Source organism: Orbicella franksi, chromosome 11 (assembly GCF_964199315.1).
Source record: "Orbicella franksi chromosome 11, jaOrbFran1.1, whole genome shotgun sequence".
Taxonomy (NCBI): Eukaryota; Metazoa; Cnidaria; class Anthozoa; order Scleractinia; family Merulinidae; genus Orbicella; species Orbicella franksi.
In genome coordinates this window covers 6,417,610-6,436,177 of record NC_138155.1, presented here as the reverse complement: position 1 = coordinate 6,436,177, position 18,568 = coordinate 6,417,610, and the positions used below count along the sequence as shown (strand labels likewise).

The 18,568-nt window shown below is 40.7% G+C and overlaps 1 protein-coding gene across 1 annotated transcript in view; it reads left to right on the top strand.

The window, feature by feature from the left end:
* LOC145460119 (uncharacterized) overlaps window positions 1-18,568 on the top strand; it is a 48,647-nt gene that overhangs the window by 21,028 nt on the left and 9,051 nt on the right. Inside the window, 23 exon segments of the mRNA XM_081444851.1 lie at window positions 28-210; window positions 555-803; window positions 1,419-1,613; window positions 2,185-2,376; window positions 3,058-3,258; window positions 3,766-4,014; window positions 5,195-5,393; window positions 5,639-5,817; window positions 6,080-6,268; window positions 6,532-6,783; window positions 7,578-7,769; window positions 8,398-8,595; window positions 9,080-9,328; window positions 9,645-9,890; window positions 10,327-10,515; window positions 11,187-11,423; window positions 12,433-12,501; window positions 13,066-13,134; window positions 13,784-14,017; window positions 14,375-14,536; window positions 15,153-15,314; window positions 15,815-15,976; window positions 16,358-17,895. Coding sequence (XP_081300977.1) covers window positions 28-210; window positions 555-803; window positions 1,419-1,613; window positions 2,185-2,376; window positions 3,058-3,258; window positions 3,766-4,014; window positions 5,195-5,393; window positions 5,639-5,817; window positions 6,080-6,268; window positions 6,532-6,783; window positions 7,578-7,769; window positions 8,398-8,595; window positions 9,080-9,328; window positions 9,645-9,890; window positions 10,327-10,515; window positions 11,187-11,423; window positions 12,433-12,501; window positions 13,066-13,134; window positions 13,784-14,017; window positions 14,375-14,536; window positions 15,153-15,314; window positions 15,815-15,976; window positions 16,358-17,895 — 5,795 coding nt within the window.

The window sequence follows — 18,568 nt, the reverse complement described above, 5'->3', positions numbered from 1 at the left end:
AGTGCTCACTGGTGGTTCTTATTTCAGTTCACGAGTGCCAAGCCTTAAGCGCCCCGGACAATGGCCAAATCAGTCCTGATATTTGTAAAACAAAACCTCTCCATGGTCAAGTATGTTCTTACGGATGTAGCCCAGGCTACGCACGCATTGGGACTAGTTCAAACACTTGTGACAATGGTTACTGGACGCAAGGTGGATTTTACTGCCAAGGTAAATCTTTAAATAGCTCAGCTTTGATAACTGTAAACTGCCAGCATGCAGCATGTGGTGTAGCATAAAACACACCAGAAGATGAAAGGAAGTGCATTTAGAGCGATTATAGCGAGGACACTAAGACTTGAATCCTACATTGCTTCAAATTAAAGGGAACTGACTTACCGACCAATACTGACGACTGACTGACTGCATTGCTGACTGACTTGACTGCCTGACTGCCCGACTGACTGACTGACTGACTGACTGTCTCACTAATTGTCTCCTGCCCGACTAGCAAGGTCAATGGCTGCATGTCAAGCAACATGCAAATAATTCAGTCGTTGCTTTTCTGTTTGAAGACAACGAAGCACCCTCGTTTGGTGAAACCTGTCCATCTGCACAAAGTGTTTTCGCGGATGAAGGGAAAACCTCAGCCACAGTAATCTGGGGAATTGTTACAGCCACAGATAACGATCAGTCTAATGTTACTGTGTCTCCTGAAGTGACGTCACCACACGTCTTTTCTGAGGGAAGTCATACCGTGGTCTACACTGCTACAGATCCATCAGGAAACACGAAACTCTGCTACTTCCATGTAACTGTTCAAGGTTAGGAAAAAAAAATACATCGGTGCTAAATATGTCGTTACGTGAAAGAAAAATGCAATCAATCAACAAAGTCAGATTAGCTGCGTCGGAGAGCTTAAGCTCTCGTTGTTCCCAACGTATTCCAAAAAAAAAAAAAAAGAAAAGATGTTCCGTTTTTTAAAATTTATAGTTGAAAATATCTTTAAAGTAGAATTAACTGAAAACAGAATAGGAAAAGATTGGATAACCCTGTCTATTAAAACGCGTGGGTGAGCCATTCTGGTCTAAAGATGACATCACAACGGGTTCTGCCTCTATATAACAAGTGCATTAAAATTAAAAACAAAGTATAATGATAAAAACAGCAACAACAAAACGTTTGTTGCTTTCTTTTTCGTTTCTTTTTATTTTTTTATTTTTTTGTTGTTGTTGTTTGTTTTGTTTTTTTTTCGTTTAGTTTTGTTTTTTGTTTTGTTTGTTTGTGTTTTTTGGGGGAGCGGAAGGAGGGATGGGGGTGGGGGAGCCTAACCAGCACTACCAACAGAGTTTACAAGGTATCAGTCGTTTTCATTAATTAACGTATTGTTAACGTTCAAACCAGGACGGTTAGTTCACCTGGCAACATTTCCTTTCTAGTTCTTCGATGTCCTGTGCTGTTTGCACCAGCAAACGGCAGACTGGAGAATGCGGCCTGTGGAAATGTCTATGGACGTGTCTGCCGCTTAGCGTGTTACAAGGGGTATGAATTGAGGGGATCTATTGAGAGAAAGTGCGACAGGATAGCAGGTACAAATGTGGTACAATGGACAGGAAATACAACTTTTTGTGAGGGTAAGTTACTATGGGCATGTCTTGTCGATTCCGTCATAGTGGCCCGTGAAAGTTCCAGTTTGAATCTCAACATTTTCATCTGTAAATCCTTATTTGAACTTTCGTTGATGCGATGACCTGTGCAACAAAAACATCTGCAGGTTAACGAAAACTCAGCAAATTGTAAAGAATTCAAACGAGTATAGTAAATAATGTGGACCGTTCTGTTAGGATGCATCGTATGGTCAGCCTTTTTTACTTAAAACACAAATGAAAAGCTGTTAAGCCCAACTTTCAGATTTTTCGCAGCTCTCGACGTTTATCTGCTGTTTCTGTAGCATAAAGCGTATCCTCACCAGCCCCCTCCCACCCCCCCCCCCCCCTCGAACCCACTCTCAAGCTTCTGTGAGGTAGCTACAACAATTAATCGGTATCGGTTGATATTCCAGGGTAGATTCACTAAACTTCACACCACCAGGCCTTCACAAAGCCTTTTTTTTTTTTATTAGCTGTCTTAATCTTATTTTGTTTTGTTTTTTTTTGTTTTGGTGGTTTTGGTGCTTCTTTCAATTATATGATATTTTTGTCTCAGCTGTTCAATGTCCACCTCTGAATACTTCCGACCACGCCATTCAGTCCGGGTACGGCTGCAGTGGACCAAGCTCTAGCTACAGCACATCCTGCTTTTTCAGTTGCATGTTGGGATACGAGGTTGTAGGGGGATCACAGAAAAGAACTTGTTTGGAAACTGGACAGTGGAGTGGGACCGAACTTCAGTGCCAAGGTAGGTGGAATGATTTCTGTTTGTAAGAAATGCGATTGCTTTCTGTTAACTATTTACACATAAGTCTTTACCAAATACAGGTCAACCTCTCTAATACGGACACCGTAGGGACAGAGCGAAGTTTCTGTAGTAGAGAGGTGTCCGTTTTAAAAGGCCACTATGATGACTTCACTTTTAAGTCTCCACTGACAGTTTAGAGTGTCAAGTAACTAAAATCAGGCCCAAAAGTGACATGTTCTGGTTCTGGTATCGCTGAATGAGAAAGTGTCAATGTTTGTGTAACCGCCGACAGGAAATGGTACACACCGCAAATTATTGACACCTAGTCCTCCACCTGTATGAATTTGTTTCGTAGGACCAAGATTTAGTGTCCGTTGTCCGTTTTAGAGAGGGTCCGAATTATAGAAGTTGTTTTTAGAGGAAATGTACCAGAATTTTGTCGGTAAATAGGAAACGGTCCGTATCAGAGAGGTGTCCGTATGGAGAGGTTCGATTGTACCAAATGAACCGTTTATGAATCTTAAGTTTAACGGCCCGGTGGCAGATCCAGACCTTGAGCTAAGGCGGGGGTGAGGGCGGTTTTGTTTTGCTTACCATGTCGGCTTTCCTACCTTCTGTGATTTTTTCTTTGTTTAGGCTTCATTATAACTGACGTATAAGTACTCTTTTCTTGACTGTCAGCAATCACCTGTCCTCCAATTACCATTTCATCGGAAGGACTAGACATCACCCCCTCATTCTGTACCAATGGAAGTGCTGTCATTCATTATGCAACGGATTGCCGATTCACGTGTAAGAACGGATATCAACACCATGGGCCTGGTCTGAAGACTTGTAACCAGCAGAAGACCTGGTCTCCATTGGGAAATCCGTGGTGCAAAGGTGAGTTAGCAACTTCGAAAGTTCTTTTAGGACATGGTAACAACTATTACACGGACAAATAAGAAAAAATGCTTTTCACGCTTCATATGTGCCTTATATTGAAGATTGAAGAAATATGATTTGACAAGCAGGGTTTAAAGCAAATGACGTTTGAATTAAAGAGTGAACATTGAAGAAATGACCTTGAAAGTTCTTTTCCAGGGAATTAAAAAAAAAAATGAAAATAAGATTTTTTGGTTTCAACGAAAAGAAAACAACAACAACGACAACAACGACAACAACAACTGTAGATGTTGTTGTAAAGGTAAGTAAGTAAAGTAATTCCTCATTTAACATCCTTATTTTTTGTTCCTGTTCTTTGTTATAATGATTAGGGCTTTGCCACTCTTATTGTTATCACAATTATGATGAAAAGTGCTTAAAGGCCAGTTGTCAATGCGCATGTATGACAAGTTTGTGTACTTTCTTATTTTTGTTGGTAAAACCCAATATTCTTTTCGTTTATAGATGTCTCAGCACCAGTATTCTCAAACTGTCCATCAGATATTGTAGCCAACGCTGACAGAGGTACAACGTCGACACAGGTCACGTGGTCTCATCCTACAGCTGCAGACAACTCTGGTTTCATTTCCAACATAACACACTATGGGAAACAGCCTGGGGACACATTCCCCGCTGGAGAACATAACATCCGGTACTTGGCCTCAGACAAAACGGGGAACATTGCCGAATGCAAATTTAAAGTTTTTGTTTTAGGTAACTGCCTAGAGATGGTAGCTGACATACTTTTGGATAATCTTTAGGCGCTTTCTAGTCGACCAAAAATTCCAGTCTGAAAGTCCCGAAAATTCGAATGGCGAATTGGACAGCATTTTCGGAATTTCCCGGTTAACCGGACAACCTCACGAGGGACAATCAAATTTTCCTCGTGTAATTGTCGAGTTTTCGATTGAATTCTTTGTATTTCGGAAATGTAACAAATTTCAAATTTTCCAAAAACGTCTGCGGGAAATTTCCGTACCACTCATCCACATTTCCAAAGTTCTGCAATGCTTAGTGATAGAAAAACGCTCTTTATTTACCATATTTACTTTGCTAGCAAGAGCGCTTCTGATCGAACGTCAAAAATATCAGCTCTAAATACTGAAAGGGCATGGTAACTTTAATTAACGATGGTATCCCAAAAAATTTGAGTTCGAATTGAAAAAAAAAATGTAATTTTGTTTCACATAGGCTTCAAATGTCCAAATTTTACAAAAGACGTATGGGGTACCACTAAGATTTTTCTTTTTTTTTTTTTGCCTTTGATTTTATCATATGCCATGCAATCACTCATTTTATACCAAGCAAAACATGAAAACCATTCGTATCGTTATTATTCGTCCCCGGAAAGGGAGTGTATTCTACAAACTTTTATAGCGGGAGGCTTCGACCCGAGGGTCAATCCCTTACCTTTTTGTATACCATTTTGAGAGAAAAGGTACTCCTCTCGTATACCTTTAACTGAAAAAAGTTGTCCCTTCACATACTTTCATAACCAGCCCGTATTATAAATAAATAGCCAAAAAAAAAAAAAAAAAAAAACCCTTTTGCCATTTTCATGTAGTGCTTAACAGTAACATGTAGTCATACAGCCATAAGGTGTGTCTGTATGTACGAAATATCCTAATTAAAGTATGACAGATTTCCTTAGCCTTTCATATACTTCAGCTTGTTAAAACCTTACCCTTTTATATACCTGAAGCCTGAAAAGGTACCCTTTCGGGCCGAGCCTCCCCGTATAGGCCTTTACAGGGAGTACACCCCCCCCCCCCCTCCCCCCGGGCTCGTTCGGCAATTTCTATTTTAATGAGCTTAATTATAAATATCCTGAAATATGTCTAGACACTAGAAAGAAGTATCGTTCTGAAACTCGAATTTGGTTACCTCCTGCTAGTTGTGCGATGCCTGCCTAGATTGTATGCTCCAGCTGGAGGTTCCTTACAGTGTACCAAAGACAATCAGTATGGATCAGAATGTTCCTTCGCTTGCCAGAATGGCCACACCATGAGTGGCTCTGACCGCAGGGTCTGCGAGAAAGATCTGGTTACTTCGTTGGGTGTCTGGACGGGAAATGAGACAAAATGTGAACGTATGTAAAATAGGATTAGAGTTGGTGTCAGAACCCACACTTTCGTGAACTTGTTTAAGCAACCATCACCATAACACAATGTTTTATCGCCTTTTGAGGGTTGCCAAAATAATAAGCAAAGCTTACACAAACACAATTCTGACTACATTTTGGTAAAAGCAAATGCTTCATTGAGAGTTTTACGAGCTGATCTTGCGCTCCCACTCCACCAAAACTTCTATCACAAAGTATAATACGTCTTTCCTATAGTGGCCTCATCCCCCCTCCACACAGCATACAGTCTGGTTGCGGAGGTGGTTCCCTGTACAACGTGTTTGGTGACAAATGCCTTTTATACTGTGCCCGTGGCTACCACCGGGTTAACGGCTCGACTGAGAGGGTCTGTCAAGCAAATGGCACATGGTCTGGTGAAGAACCTTACTGTCAAGGTAAGTGCATTCATGTCACTGTGTAAACGGGTATTCTCTTCCTAGGAGGTATTTTTGGTCTTGGCGCTGACGGTCCAAAACGATCACAAATGTATAAAATGGGAAAACCGTATTGAACCTTAAAAACCTTTTCTCCTAAGTGACATCATGTTGTGAGTCTACTGCACACTGAAATTGGTTTATAAGGTTAATGTTGATGAGAGGAAATACCGAAAACTTTCACTGAGTATAAATTATTTTTGCTCGTTCTTCTTTTCTCTAGTTGTCCATTGTAAGTCCCTTCAAGCTCCAACGGATGGCCAGGTGACACCAAGCTCTTGCAGAATGTCTCCTGAATACGACACTACATGTCACTTTTCTTGTCCCCAAGGCTACAGGCTAAATGGATGGCCAATTGTGGTATGCCTTAGAGACGGTCAATGGTCACGAAACACCACTACGTTTTGCAGAGGTTGGTTTGCAATAACAATAACAATAACAATGACAATGACAATGACAATGACAACGACAACCACAACGACGTCCATAACGATAACGATAACGATAACGATAACGATTACGATAACGATAACGATAACGATAACAATAAATGGAGGTAGTGAAAAGTTGAATGACCCAGGGATTTACCCAACACTTGAATTTCGGAGTAGAGGGAAATTTTTAATCGGCTTCGTAGTGAAATTTCCCTAATTATTTTCATGTGTTATTACACAGACGTGGAAAGACCTTCGTTTGGTGTTACTTGCCCTAGTGACATCAAGCGCTACGCAGACATAGCGAAAAACTATACCACAATAAACTGGTCTCCCGTGGTTGCCACTGATAACTCTGGCGTGGTAGTCAATGTGACCAATCATGGTGTGCTGACCGGGAACAGGTTCCACGAGGGACGACATGAGGTCATTTACAACGCAAGTGACGCAGCAGGGAATTACAAAATCTGCAAATTTCACGTCACAGTCGAGAGTAAGCTTTTTAGAATTGATACTGAGTTACGATAGATCAGTCCTCCTGTAAAGCAAGTTGGTATTGCTTCCTATTAACCAAGCCTTGAAACAACACATAATAGCTACATTCGTACGAAAGACCTTTTGCAATCTTTTTCCATGCATGTAGATAGCATTTCGATAGCTATCAAAATTGAGCATTATTTTGTCGACGTCTCTTCTTTTGCAGCTTAATGGGAAGGTAGTTAGCTAGCTAGCTAGATAGATATGATAAACTGTATACGAGCTAAGTGGCTCATCAGGCCGCAGCTTATCCTGGTTTTGGTAGCATGAAGAGTTTATTTGAGTTGTATTTCTACTCCCCGCTGGATGGGATGCCAGTCCATCGCAGGGTTGATTTGAATATATTGTTCTCCTGTGTAGGCGACGAGTCGAAACAGTGTGCCGGTCAATATTGTACCACAAGGGTATTTACAGACTTAAGCATTATGTGGTCCCTTTTCCTTCTTTCTTTTCCTTTTTTCATATTTTTTTTATTTTTTTATTTTTTCATTTTTTTTTTTAATTAGAAAGAATCGTTTTATGTGTGATTGTTGAGAACGAAGTAATAAATCCGCGGTTAAACTCAACGTTTGACTTTATTTTGACTAGGTAAAACCTCCATGGCGAATACTCGACTTACACTCTCAAAAACCGCGTGGAACTACGTAAAAGTACTTGACATTTGATCCCTGTCACTCATTTCTAAATAAGGTACATGTAACACAATGTCACGCTCTCCTGAACAGAGATGTTTTATGTTTTGTTCTACAGTTTTACGATACCAAACATTGTTTCCTCCACCAAACGGCTTTCTAGTAGAAGGCTGTGACAACAGCTACGGCTCCACATGTCGAATGAGCTGTGACGATGGATATAACTTGCTGGGCTCCGAGATCCTCATCTGCCTTCACAAACCTGGCCACATTACAGGGTACTGGAACGAATCGATTCCGACCTGTGAAAGTGAGCGACAAATAGTTTGTAACCTTTATACCCTCCTTTTTGGCATCAAACTTTACTCTGGTATTCACAGACCTATTTAGATCGGTACTGTGAAGGAGCTATGTCACAGATTTTCATATCTAAGAAACAATAGTCTAAACAGATATAATCATGTTATTTATAACTTCCCCATGCAAAGCTATCCTTTTTGCTTCTTAGTTTATTACCTTCCCGATGATGAGTTACCATTTCCTGAAACAGTTTTCTAGCCTTTTTTGATTAAAAGATGACTTTATATGTTGCAAAATAATACCGAGATAACTCACAGTGAAACAGCACCTTTAAGCATGTGCAGTGATAAAAATCTAATTTTGGTGACAGTACCAATAACGAGGTGACGAGAGTAAAGAAAACCATCAACTAAGTGATATTGTCAAGATTTACCATCGAATGGCAATAGAAAGTATTAACGGTTTTAACTTGGAAATGAAATAAAAAGGCTAACGAGTCCATTGGATTGAGCATTTCAGAGTTTCCGCCTAAACTGTTGTCATTCGAGAAACATCATTAACATCAGTGCGGTTGTAGGTATAACACAAGACATAGACACAATTGTTTATTTAATTCTTATTTACTAATTTTCTTTCAGTACGTTCCTGTCCTTCTCTAAGTGCGCCTCAGTATGGTTTCATTTACCCACACATGTGTACGTTTTCCCCAGTCAGCGGAACTGTCTGCTATTTTGAATGCAGACATGGTTTCCTTGGGAACGGTGGAACTACCGAGATTCTTTGTGGGAATGATGGAAACTGGAACAAAAATGAATCTTCAATTTTGCAATGCCTTGGTAACCGCTTTGTAAATTATCATATATATTGTTCCGAATATGTGTTACAGTGTATATCACCTGAGGTAATAAATTAGACAGTATCACTTTCAATCTTGCGTATCGTTTGTAACTGCATATAAGTGGGGACTGGTCATTCTTTTTCGCTTGGTTGTAAAAACATGTTATTTCCGTCCATTGTGTCCTCTACCATAAGCTTCGGTGAAAAGTTAGTACGATGACTACGTGGCCAGATGTTGACATTTGTTATGGATGTGTGGGACGTCTAAAGCATTTGTTTATTATAACAAATATTTAGCGATACTTTCCATCGGTAAAGTGACATTTAAATCAAATTATTTCTATATTATTTAAACTGCCGGGCTACGATGATCTGTCAAGGAAGAGGGCGCGTCTTTTCCGATCTCATATATCATAATGTGCTTTTGTATTGATTGCTTTTGTATTGATTGCTTTTGTATTGACTGCTTTTGTATTCTCATAGATCTTACCCCACCAGTGTTCATCAGTTGTCCTTCAGATATTCGCGCAAGCATCAATATAAATTCTACAGCATTGGTTAATTGGACCGAGCCTGTCGCTCTGGACAACAGCGATCTGGCACCACAAGTAACCGTTTTTCCAGCAGGAATCAGCCCACCACACAACTTTAACAAAACTACTCTTGTTGTCTACACTGCAAGAGATTCAAGTGGGAAAGAGGAAGAGTGCTCGTTTAAAGTGGTGTTGGAAGGTGAGTCCATAATGGATGGTGCCAAGTTAAATTATGCCAAATTGATTTTCGAACTGTTGCTTGTCGTGGTGACATTATGCCTTACTCTCCGTCTGAGTTAAAGGATGGAAAATTGTAGTCCTGCACTCGGTCCCCTGCCAGTAATCTCACCTGGGCCTAGGAGTGAAGACCGATGACTCTCTCCTCCTTCTCCACTGTCACTGTGTGGTGTCAGAATTATCGCGAAAATGGCTGGTAGAGCTATGTCCATGTAATAGCATTTGCTATGAAGATAGAGTCTTTTCTTCACACGACTCCTTATGTATTTTCATCGCAGATAATGAAGGCCCCCAGGTTGTATATTGTCCCCCAGACCAGGAAATTACTGCTACGCAGATGACAACAATAGTGACGTGGAACGAACCTCAGTTTAAAGACAACAGCGATAGTCCATTGGTAATCACATGCAGTCATCAAAGCGGGACTGAGTTTTACTGGGGGACATGGAATGTACATTGTACAGCCTACGATGACAATCCAGATAACGACCCAGCTGTTTGCCAGTTTACAATCACGGTTAAGCGTAAGTAACAAGTAGACAAACATAACAGCTTATAGACCTAACTTTCACAAATTAATTAGAAAAAGAAAACATCTGAAACTTGTCTAAACGTTCCGTGCCACATGCAAGTACCGCTCAGTAGCTTAAACTAGCCAAAATCTTTGCTTTTAAAGTTAAGCTCGACTTCCTGTTTGTCGCGTACTGTTTTACTCCCTTTATGTACTAATACTTGATAAATTACGGTGTCCTCGTCGGAATTCTATCAATTTACACCCTAATTGCCTGTATCAGTGCTATGCACAATACATTTTCCTGATGGCGACATTGTGATGAACGAAACGATTATCAACGGTTCTCTCTCTTTTTGTAACAAAACTAACAATTAATGTCGAAAAGTACTCTTGAGAGCAACTCGTCAAAACGAATGTTAAATTCGTAATTTTCGTTACTCGTACAGCGACAGAGTGCAGTGACCTGCCTCCTCCTAAAGAAGGCGCAAAGGCTTGTGACGATTGGATGTTTGGATCGTTCTGTTCCCCTTTTTGTAACAACAAGTCAGACTTTGCTCAGCCTTTGCTTTCGCCTATGTGGGTTTGTGGAGCATCAGGAACTTGGAACCCAACCAATCGTTTTCCAGACTGCACAAGTGAGTAAATAATTGTTTGCATTTTTCCTTTTGCACTACCATTCCTCGACTTCTTTTCGCGATCGCTTATCTTTAACTAGGGGGCATTTTAATGTGACAACAAACTGTCAACTGTGATAATTGCTTTGACATGCAAGTGTACCCAAAATTTTCTGATATAATTGTTTTCCTCCTTTGCTAGTTGCTATTTTGATATTCTTTTTGTCGCTAACTTTACGTTGTTGGTACATTCTTTCATCGTTATTTTTTTTAATTTTTTTACCGTTTTGGAATCATGTATTGATTATTGTTATTTGCTAATGACATAACAATGTAGTGTTATCCAAGATGAGGGATCAAATTAGTGATGTCTTCTATTAAAGCAAAATTAAATCTCAACGTGGAGGGTTTCCACGGGCCCGAAGTTCGTGGTTCTACTTGAGTTTACACGCTTATGCTATGAATCCTTTACCATGGTCTACAAAAGTGCATAAAGTGAAAAAACTAACTGCTGTCAATATTTTATCATGCAAATTTTGTTGATTTCAGATCTCAGCTGCTATCAGTTCAAATAAAACGTGATATGTTCAACTGACAATCACAAATTTTACCTATACCCTGCCATCAGTTTAAGTAAACCTCTTAAAATGTAAGGAAGAACCAATTCGTTTTGTCCATCAACCCTTTTGTAGAAGTATACCACCCCAACGATGTCAGGATGGCAATTGATTTGCACTACTACTATGGTGACTGTGCCACACCAGAAGCCCAGGCGCAAATAAAGCAGAACTTCATCCAACTGTTAAACGAGTCTTTCTTCAAAGAGGTCTGTCAGGATCCAGCACTTAAAGACAAGTGCAAGGCAGAAAATGTGAAAGTCACATGCTCTGCGGTAGATTTTGTTATTAACAGGAGAAAACGTTCAGCAGGTATGACAGCATTTGACAAAACTCATATTTAAGAAACCAGGGCCGGGTTGTTCGAAAGCCGGTTAACGCTAATCCAGGATTAAAAGTTAACCGAAGTAACAATTTTTCTTCTTCAGAAATGTTTTTCACTGCTTATTTTTTTTGTGTGTGTGTAGTTTGAAATTACTCAAGCTCAATACTGAAGGACAAACAATATAAACAGAAAACCTCACCGAAAATGTACAAAAATGAAATCAAAATTCTCGCTAATCCTGAGTTAGCTTAATCAGGCTTTGAACAACCCGGCCCAGAAAAAAAGAAAAAATCATCGGGTGGAATAGTGGAAATGCTGTAGGAACACGAGCCTTAGGCAAGTGTTTCCATGTTCTACCGAGTGAGAGAAGTGCAGCTTTGAGCGCAAGCCTTCTCACAGGATATTTTCAATTAGATCTTAAGGTTGCACTTTGTAAATTTGGAAGTGTTGAATACTTTAATTGCCTTTCGAAAAATGGTTTATTTACAAAATTGTTTACGGGCAGACAGGCAGACGGACAGACGGACAGACGGACAGACGGACAGACGGACAGACGGACAGACGGACAGACGGACAGACGGACAGACGGACAGACGGACAGACGGACAGATGGACAGACGGACAGACGGACAGACGGACAGACGGACAGACGGACAGACGGACAGACGGACAGACAGACAGGTGGATAAACATATAGATGGACAGCTGAACAGATGGACAGTCGAACAGACAGACAGACAGACAGACTGACGAACAGAGGGACAGACAGACGGACAGATGGATAGACGAAAAGACGGACAGACGTACAGCTACTTTGTTTGGACGCTTCTAGTCTTACAGCCTTGTACACTTACACTCAAAGTTGCACAACCCACAGTTGTTAACTAAAAATGCAATCCAGGGTCCACCTTCAGTATAACTACCAATAGCACATAAGTCGTCTAATTTCAATTCCCCAAAATTGTAATCTCCATGTTCACGCCATTTATTTTCCAGACGATGTCAGTCGCCACACCCAAACTCAACGATCAATTCCAAGAGCCACTTATTTTCTGGATATCGTTGGTAGGTTGATGATGCTATGTGTAGCTTTCATCGCAAGTGCTCTCCTCTAAATCATAGTTACACCCTCTCCCAAAACAACAACAACAACAACAATCCTAACTTGGGCGCTGCTCACTTCAAGACCAACTTCTTTTATTGCACTAGTATGGAAAGGAAATATACTTCTGACTGGAAAAACCACGGATGCGAAGAAATTAACCGTGCACGCATCAAAAACGCCAAAAGCTAACTGAAATTGGGATGTGGAACAACAGCTGGGTGAAAAATCTGTCCGTACGTCCACTTGCTCCCAAGAGAACTGAGTGACTGAGAGACTCACAGACCGACGGACGGAGTAACCGCCCGACTGACGGACTGACGGACTGGCAGACAACCACTTTGTCAGACCACTCATGATCTTACATTCTCGTATACTTACACTGGCAATTGTACAGAAAAACTAAGAGTGTTATCCAGGGTCTATCGTCAGATTAATTAACATTACAACATAAGCCCGAATTTTCATTCTGTTTACGCTTATTTTGTTTATCTATTTATTTATTTTTTTATTTATTTATTTTCCAGGCGACGTCGGTCATCACAGCCGAACTCGACGATCAATTCCACGAACCACAATTACTCTAGATGTAATTGGTAGGTTAATAATATTATCTTAATTGTTAGCACTTTGGAACAATGTAAAATCTAAAAATACCTAAGGGGCTGTTTGTGTAGCCTATAGTCAAGAGTTTAACTCCACAACTGGCAGTATAACAGGTGAAAAAAAAAAAAAATTGCCCCAAAACCATAGTAACAAAGTCCACTTTTTGAGGCACCCTGCTAAAGTGTTTCACCGACTTTTCCCTCACTTTGCAGCAGTTTAATGCTAAAAAGTCAAATATATTTTTTTTACTAGTCATAGTGTTATATAAAAAAATAAAGCCACAGAAAATTGACAACTTCAAAGCAGCAACCCATAACTCCGATTTCCGTAGCATGAATTGAATACAACTATCTGTATGCTAGTCTGCTTGGTTGTCATAAAGCATCCGGTTGTCCTTAACCACCCTTACCTAAATTACACGCTTGAGCAGAGCAAAGAACTGTGAGAAAAAGAGGACATTTCTTGCCTAATAGTCACGCTAAAATCCTTTCTCCCCATATTAACCATAAAGCAACGACATGGGAAACGGGATACGAAGTCAAGACTCCAAATGATCAATGCGACAACTTAACCTATTATTATCGAGTCTCCGTGAAATAATAATATTTTTTTTTCTGTCTTTTTGTTCAACTCTTGTAGTGGACCTTGATGGTATTGAAGCAAATGACACCAAAGAAGGCGAGATAACGATTGGCGAGGAAGGCATGAAAATTGCAAAAGACATCAGTAGCCGGATAAAAGCTGCAGTTGACAACGGCAATCTCAGTCTGACCATCAATGGCACTAAGTTCGAAGCTGATAAAGATTCATTCAACATCTCAGAGCCTAAAGAATTTTGTACAAAGGGACAAACATTTAAAGAAGGATATTGCCGTGAGCATATTTCCTAAAATTAACATTCATTATTAATTTAATCGCAGTTTCGAGCCAAAAGACTCGGGAATAAAAAAAAATCCTATGAACAAATGCCTCATTTGAAAGTGGGCTGCAGGATAAAGTTTTAGGTTTTAGTTTTTTAGATTTAAGGTTTAGCCTTTAGCCATTTCTCATGAAGTACCTGAAACGTTTCCTGCTAGTTAATTACGCATAAAGCAGAGCCAGAGCCATTTTCCCTCAAATTCTCTCAGTTATAACTGCAAAGACCTTATTAGTTTACCGCTGAGGTGAGTTGAATTTGCATGTTTTACGTTCATAGAAACTTAACTGCATCTTTGTCTCTGTGATCTACAGTAAACTGCACACTGGGGACTTACTTAAACAGTGCTACCGGAAAGTGCGAGGACTGTCCTATCGGATCATACCAAGAGCTCAGTGCACAGGAGGAGTGTTTGATGTGTCCACCGGGTACTTCAACAACTGAATCCAGAACAGAGAATAGCTCCAACTGCTTAGGTAACAGACCCCTTTAATAAGACTGACGAGACATAAGTTTCTCTTTGAGCCATTGACACTAGCAGAGTTCTGTCTTGGATTTACTGTAACTACTTATTTAGTATTCTAAAACGGATGAACAACCTATAAACCTTGGCTACATAGCTATAGCAAAGCAAACATAAAACAAATTGCCCAAAAACTGAGACACATTTCGTTTAGATAACATTCTTCTAATTTTGAAAATCGTAACTTGTGTGCCCTCTCCTTGTTATCATTTTTTTTTTCCACCGAATGTACAAGCCCCATGTTTGAAAGAGGAAGAGGGCGAGATAAAAGTGAACGGTTTTCCTTTTAAATAGAGGCACCCCTAAAGGAAAAAGAGAAAGGCTAGCTTTTTTTTTAAATTTTTTTGTAGGGTCCGGGACGAGGGGGGTTGGGGTGGGAGGGGGGGGGGGGGAGGAGGGGACTGTAGGTAGGGTGTCCAAAAACTTTCTCGAGAAATGGGAGCTTCTGTAATCACGTTACTCTTAAGCCCTTGAGATACGATTTAATTTATATCGTGGTGGAATGATGGGCACAACCTCTACAATTAAACATTAATGGTAGCCCTTTTGACTGTTTGTTTTCATGGAAGCTCTCTGCAAACGTGGCTCTTACTCACCCACCGGAATGGAGCCTTGTTTTCTTTGCGAAAAGGGTCATTATCAAACCATGGAGGGCCAAAGCTCATGCTTAGAATGCAGTCGGAACAAGACAACTTCCGCCAAGGGATCCAACAGCTCTATGCAATGTGGAGGTATGTATTTAAAAGACATTCCACGTGTGTGATGCATCAGGTATTACTCCCAAAGAGGCGCAGAACTCTGATGTCTAGCTAAGTGAACTTTAGATAAGGACGTTCTAGTTCTTTTTTGTAGCATGCAACATTACCTTGTTTTCATTTGCACGACATGGACACAGTGTCGTCCTTTAACAGGGAATCTTAAAGCCTGTTGGCTACTATCAAGTTGTTAGGGCAAGCTGAGAAAAAATGCCTGTGACGAGCCGGAAACATACCTAGTAACTTCATGCAAAAGAAACCCAAGTTGAGGACAGCCTACAGCCACCTCCTTTAAACCAAAGCATTTTGCTAGCAGTGCATCTAGTTTTCATAGATATAGTGTAACTGTCGACAGCGATGAGACTATTCATAAATTTAAATTACGGTTTTGCATAATTTTGTTTCCAATTTATTTGAAAATCTTCACTCGTATGGCTTACATCTTACATGTTGTTTTGATTAATTATTTTTCACAGCACCGTGCGCGGCTGGATCTTTTTCTTCAACCGGACTGGCTCCATGTTCTTTGTGCGATCGACGCTCTTTTCAGCCACGTAATGAGAGTACTGTGTGTTATTCATGCCCGGGAACAACTATAACACTAAAACCCGGATCAAAGAACCCAGAAGATTGCATAGGTTAGTGGTCTTACTGAGAAATTGCCAGCTACATGTACCCTTTGTATGCATGATATGAAATTCGTTGAGGAACTTTACGGCATAAAACTAATTTAATTGCACTGAGACCTCATAATAGGAACAGAAAAGACAAACCCGTCCTAAAAGATCCAGAATCAAATCAAAACTAATGCTTTTGAAGCGTGATCAGTTGTCAACCTGGTGTTAATCAAGTGTCCCTAAGCGCCCTTCACTCATTTCAACTGGACTGTGTGGGTTTTTTTTTTTTTTTTCTTTTTTTGCTATTTTTTTGTTCGTTTGTTTTATTTTTATTTGTTTGCCCCACTTAAGCAAAACTGGAAACTGACACTATTTTTTTTCCTGGACTTTCATTTGCTCCAGAAATTGACGAGTGCGATTCCAACCCTTGCATCAACAACTCCACGTGCACCGACCTCATCGGCGATTTCCTGTGCTCCTGTCAATCTGGTTACACTGGGAAACAGTGTGATTCTGATATTGATGATTGTACAGATCAGCCATGCTTTAACAGTGGCACATGTCAAGACCTGCTCAACAACTACACCTGCTCCTGTGCACAAGGTTTCCGAGGCTTCAACTGCGAGGAGGATATAGATGAGTGTGTTTCATGGCCGTGTGCTAACAATGCCTCGTGCGAAAATCTCCCTGGTGGTTACCAGTGCCAGTGTGAACCTGGTTACACGGGAAGTCTGTGTGATACGGAAATTGATGAATGTCTGTTATCTCCGTGTCAAAATGGAGCTACTTGCAGGGACAAAATAAACAACTACGAGTGTCTCTGTCCAGTGGGATTCCAAGGCAACGACTGCGAAGAAAATATCGATGACTGCGCGAGTGACCCCTGTCAGAACGGGGCCAACTGCCGTGATAAAATTGACAGTTACCAATGCATTTGTCTTGCAGGTTTTAACGGATCCCATTGTGAGCACAATATTGACGAATGCGCTGGCGCAGATTGCGAAAACAACGGTACATGTTTGGATCAAGTTAATGGGTTTTATTGTATCTGCGAGTCTGGATTCTCCGGGTCAGCCTGCGAGTTCAACATCGATGAATGTATTTCCAACCCATGTCAAAATCAAGCCAGCTGCGTGGATATGGTTAATGGCTATCGCTGTGACTGTGGCGATGGCTTTGATGGACTGCACTGTGAAAACAACATAGATGACTGTGCATCGAGTCCTTGCTCAAACAATGGGTCGTGTCACGACGGGGTGAACAACTTTACCTGCGTGTGCCCGCAGGGTGTCACTGGTAAACTCTGCGATGTGGACATCGACTACTGCGCCTCGATGCCTTGCTTGAACAATGGAACATGCTCTGATGGCATTACTTCCTTCACTTGCCAGTGTCCAGATGGTTTTAAAGGAAATCAGTGTCAGATCAATATTGACGACTGTAAAAATATCACTTGCTTAAACAATGGCACTTGCATTGACGGCATAGATGAGTATAAGTGCACTTGTGTTGACGGGTTTGCAGGTATCAGCTGCGAAATAAACATAGACGACTGTGGGCAGAATCCATGTATAAACGATGGAACTTGTGATGATCTGATAAATGACTATCGTTGTACCTGCAAGAAGGGTTATACAGGAAAAAACTGTAGCACTGACATCGATGAGTGTTCCAGCTCTCCATGCTACAATAATGCTACTTGTATCGACAAAGTGGACAGCTACACTTGTTCCTGTGTTGATGGATTTAGCGGACCACACTGTGAAGTTGACATCGATGACTGTGTGGTAAATTCTTGTGGTAATGGATCCACGTGTAGGGACGGAATAAACAGCTACACTTGCGACTGTGCGCCAGGATTTCTGGGCGATGATTGTGCAGTGGAAATTGATGAGTGCGCGTCTTTCCCTTGTTTCTATGGTGGGACATGCCATGATCAGGTAATTAACCAGTGTTGAGCAGCATGCAGCTCTCATTTGCACGTCACGACACCTTTCAGCTTTGGTCCTCGTCTGACAAAAAAATATATTTTAACTTTGCAAAAAGGAAGGTGTGATACCGTACTCTTATCTTTTTCTCAGCTCGTGAGCGGGTGGAATTCAATAAATCCTGCAATCTGATTGGTTCCTGTAGCGGGCGGAATAAATCTCATTTGGACCACCACAGCGGGCGGAATCCGTCCTATTGTTCTATTTTCGTGAGCGAATTAGCGGTAATCGTCAATCTTTCGCCCATTTTACACTTCCATAGACGATTAATCAACGCCAGTTTATCTCTATTCGCCTTTAAATTGCAAGGAAAGTCACCGTAACTAAATTCAATTGAATTTTTTGAAGTTGTGCGAGTTTGTTTGGCTGTTTGTAGTTCGGCGCTGTAATGGCGCGTAATCTTGCTGTGAATATCTCTCTATACAATTTTAAGTAAAAAATGAATCAATTTCAGTTCAGTTTACAGGGCTCAAAATATTTTTCGGACCGTGGCCGGTCATGTTGACCGGCCAAAGTAATTTTAGCTTGGTCACGTCTCGTTTCTGACCGGTCAAGATATTAACAAAAAAATTAAATAATGTTGACCTAATTAAACCCACAGATATAATTTGTTTCTTCCAGTCGT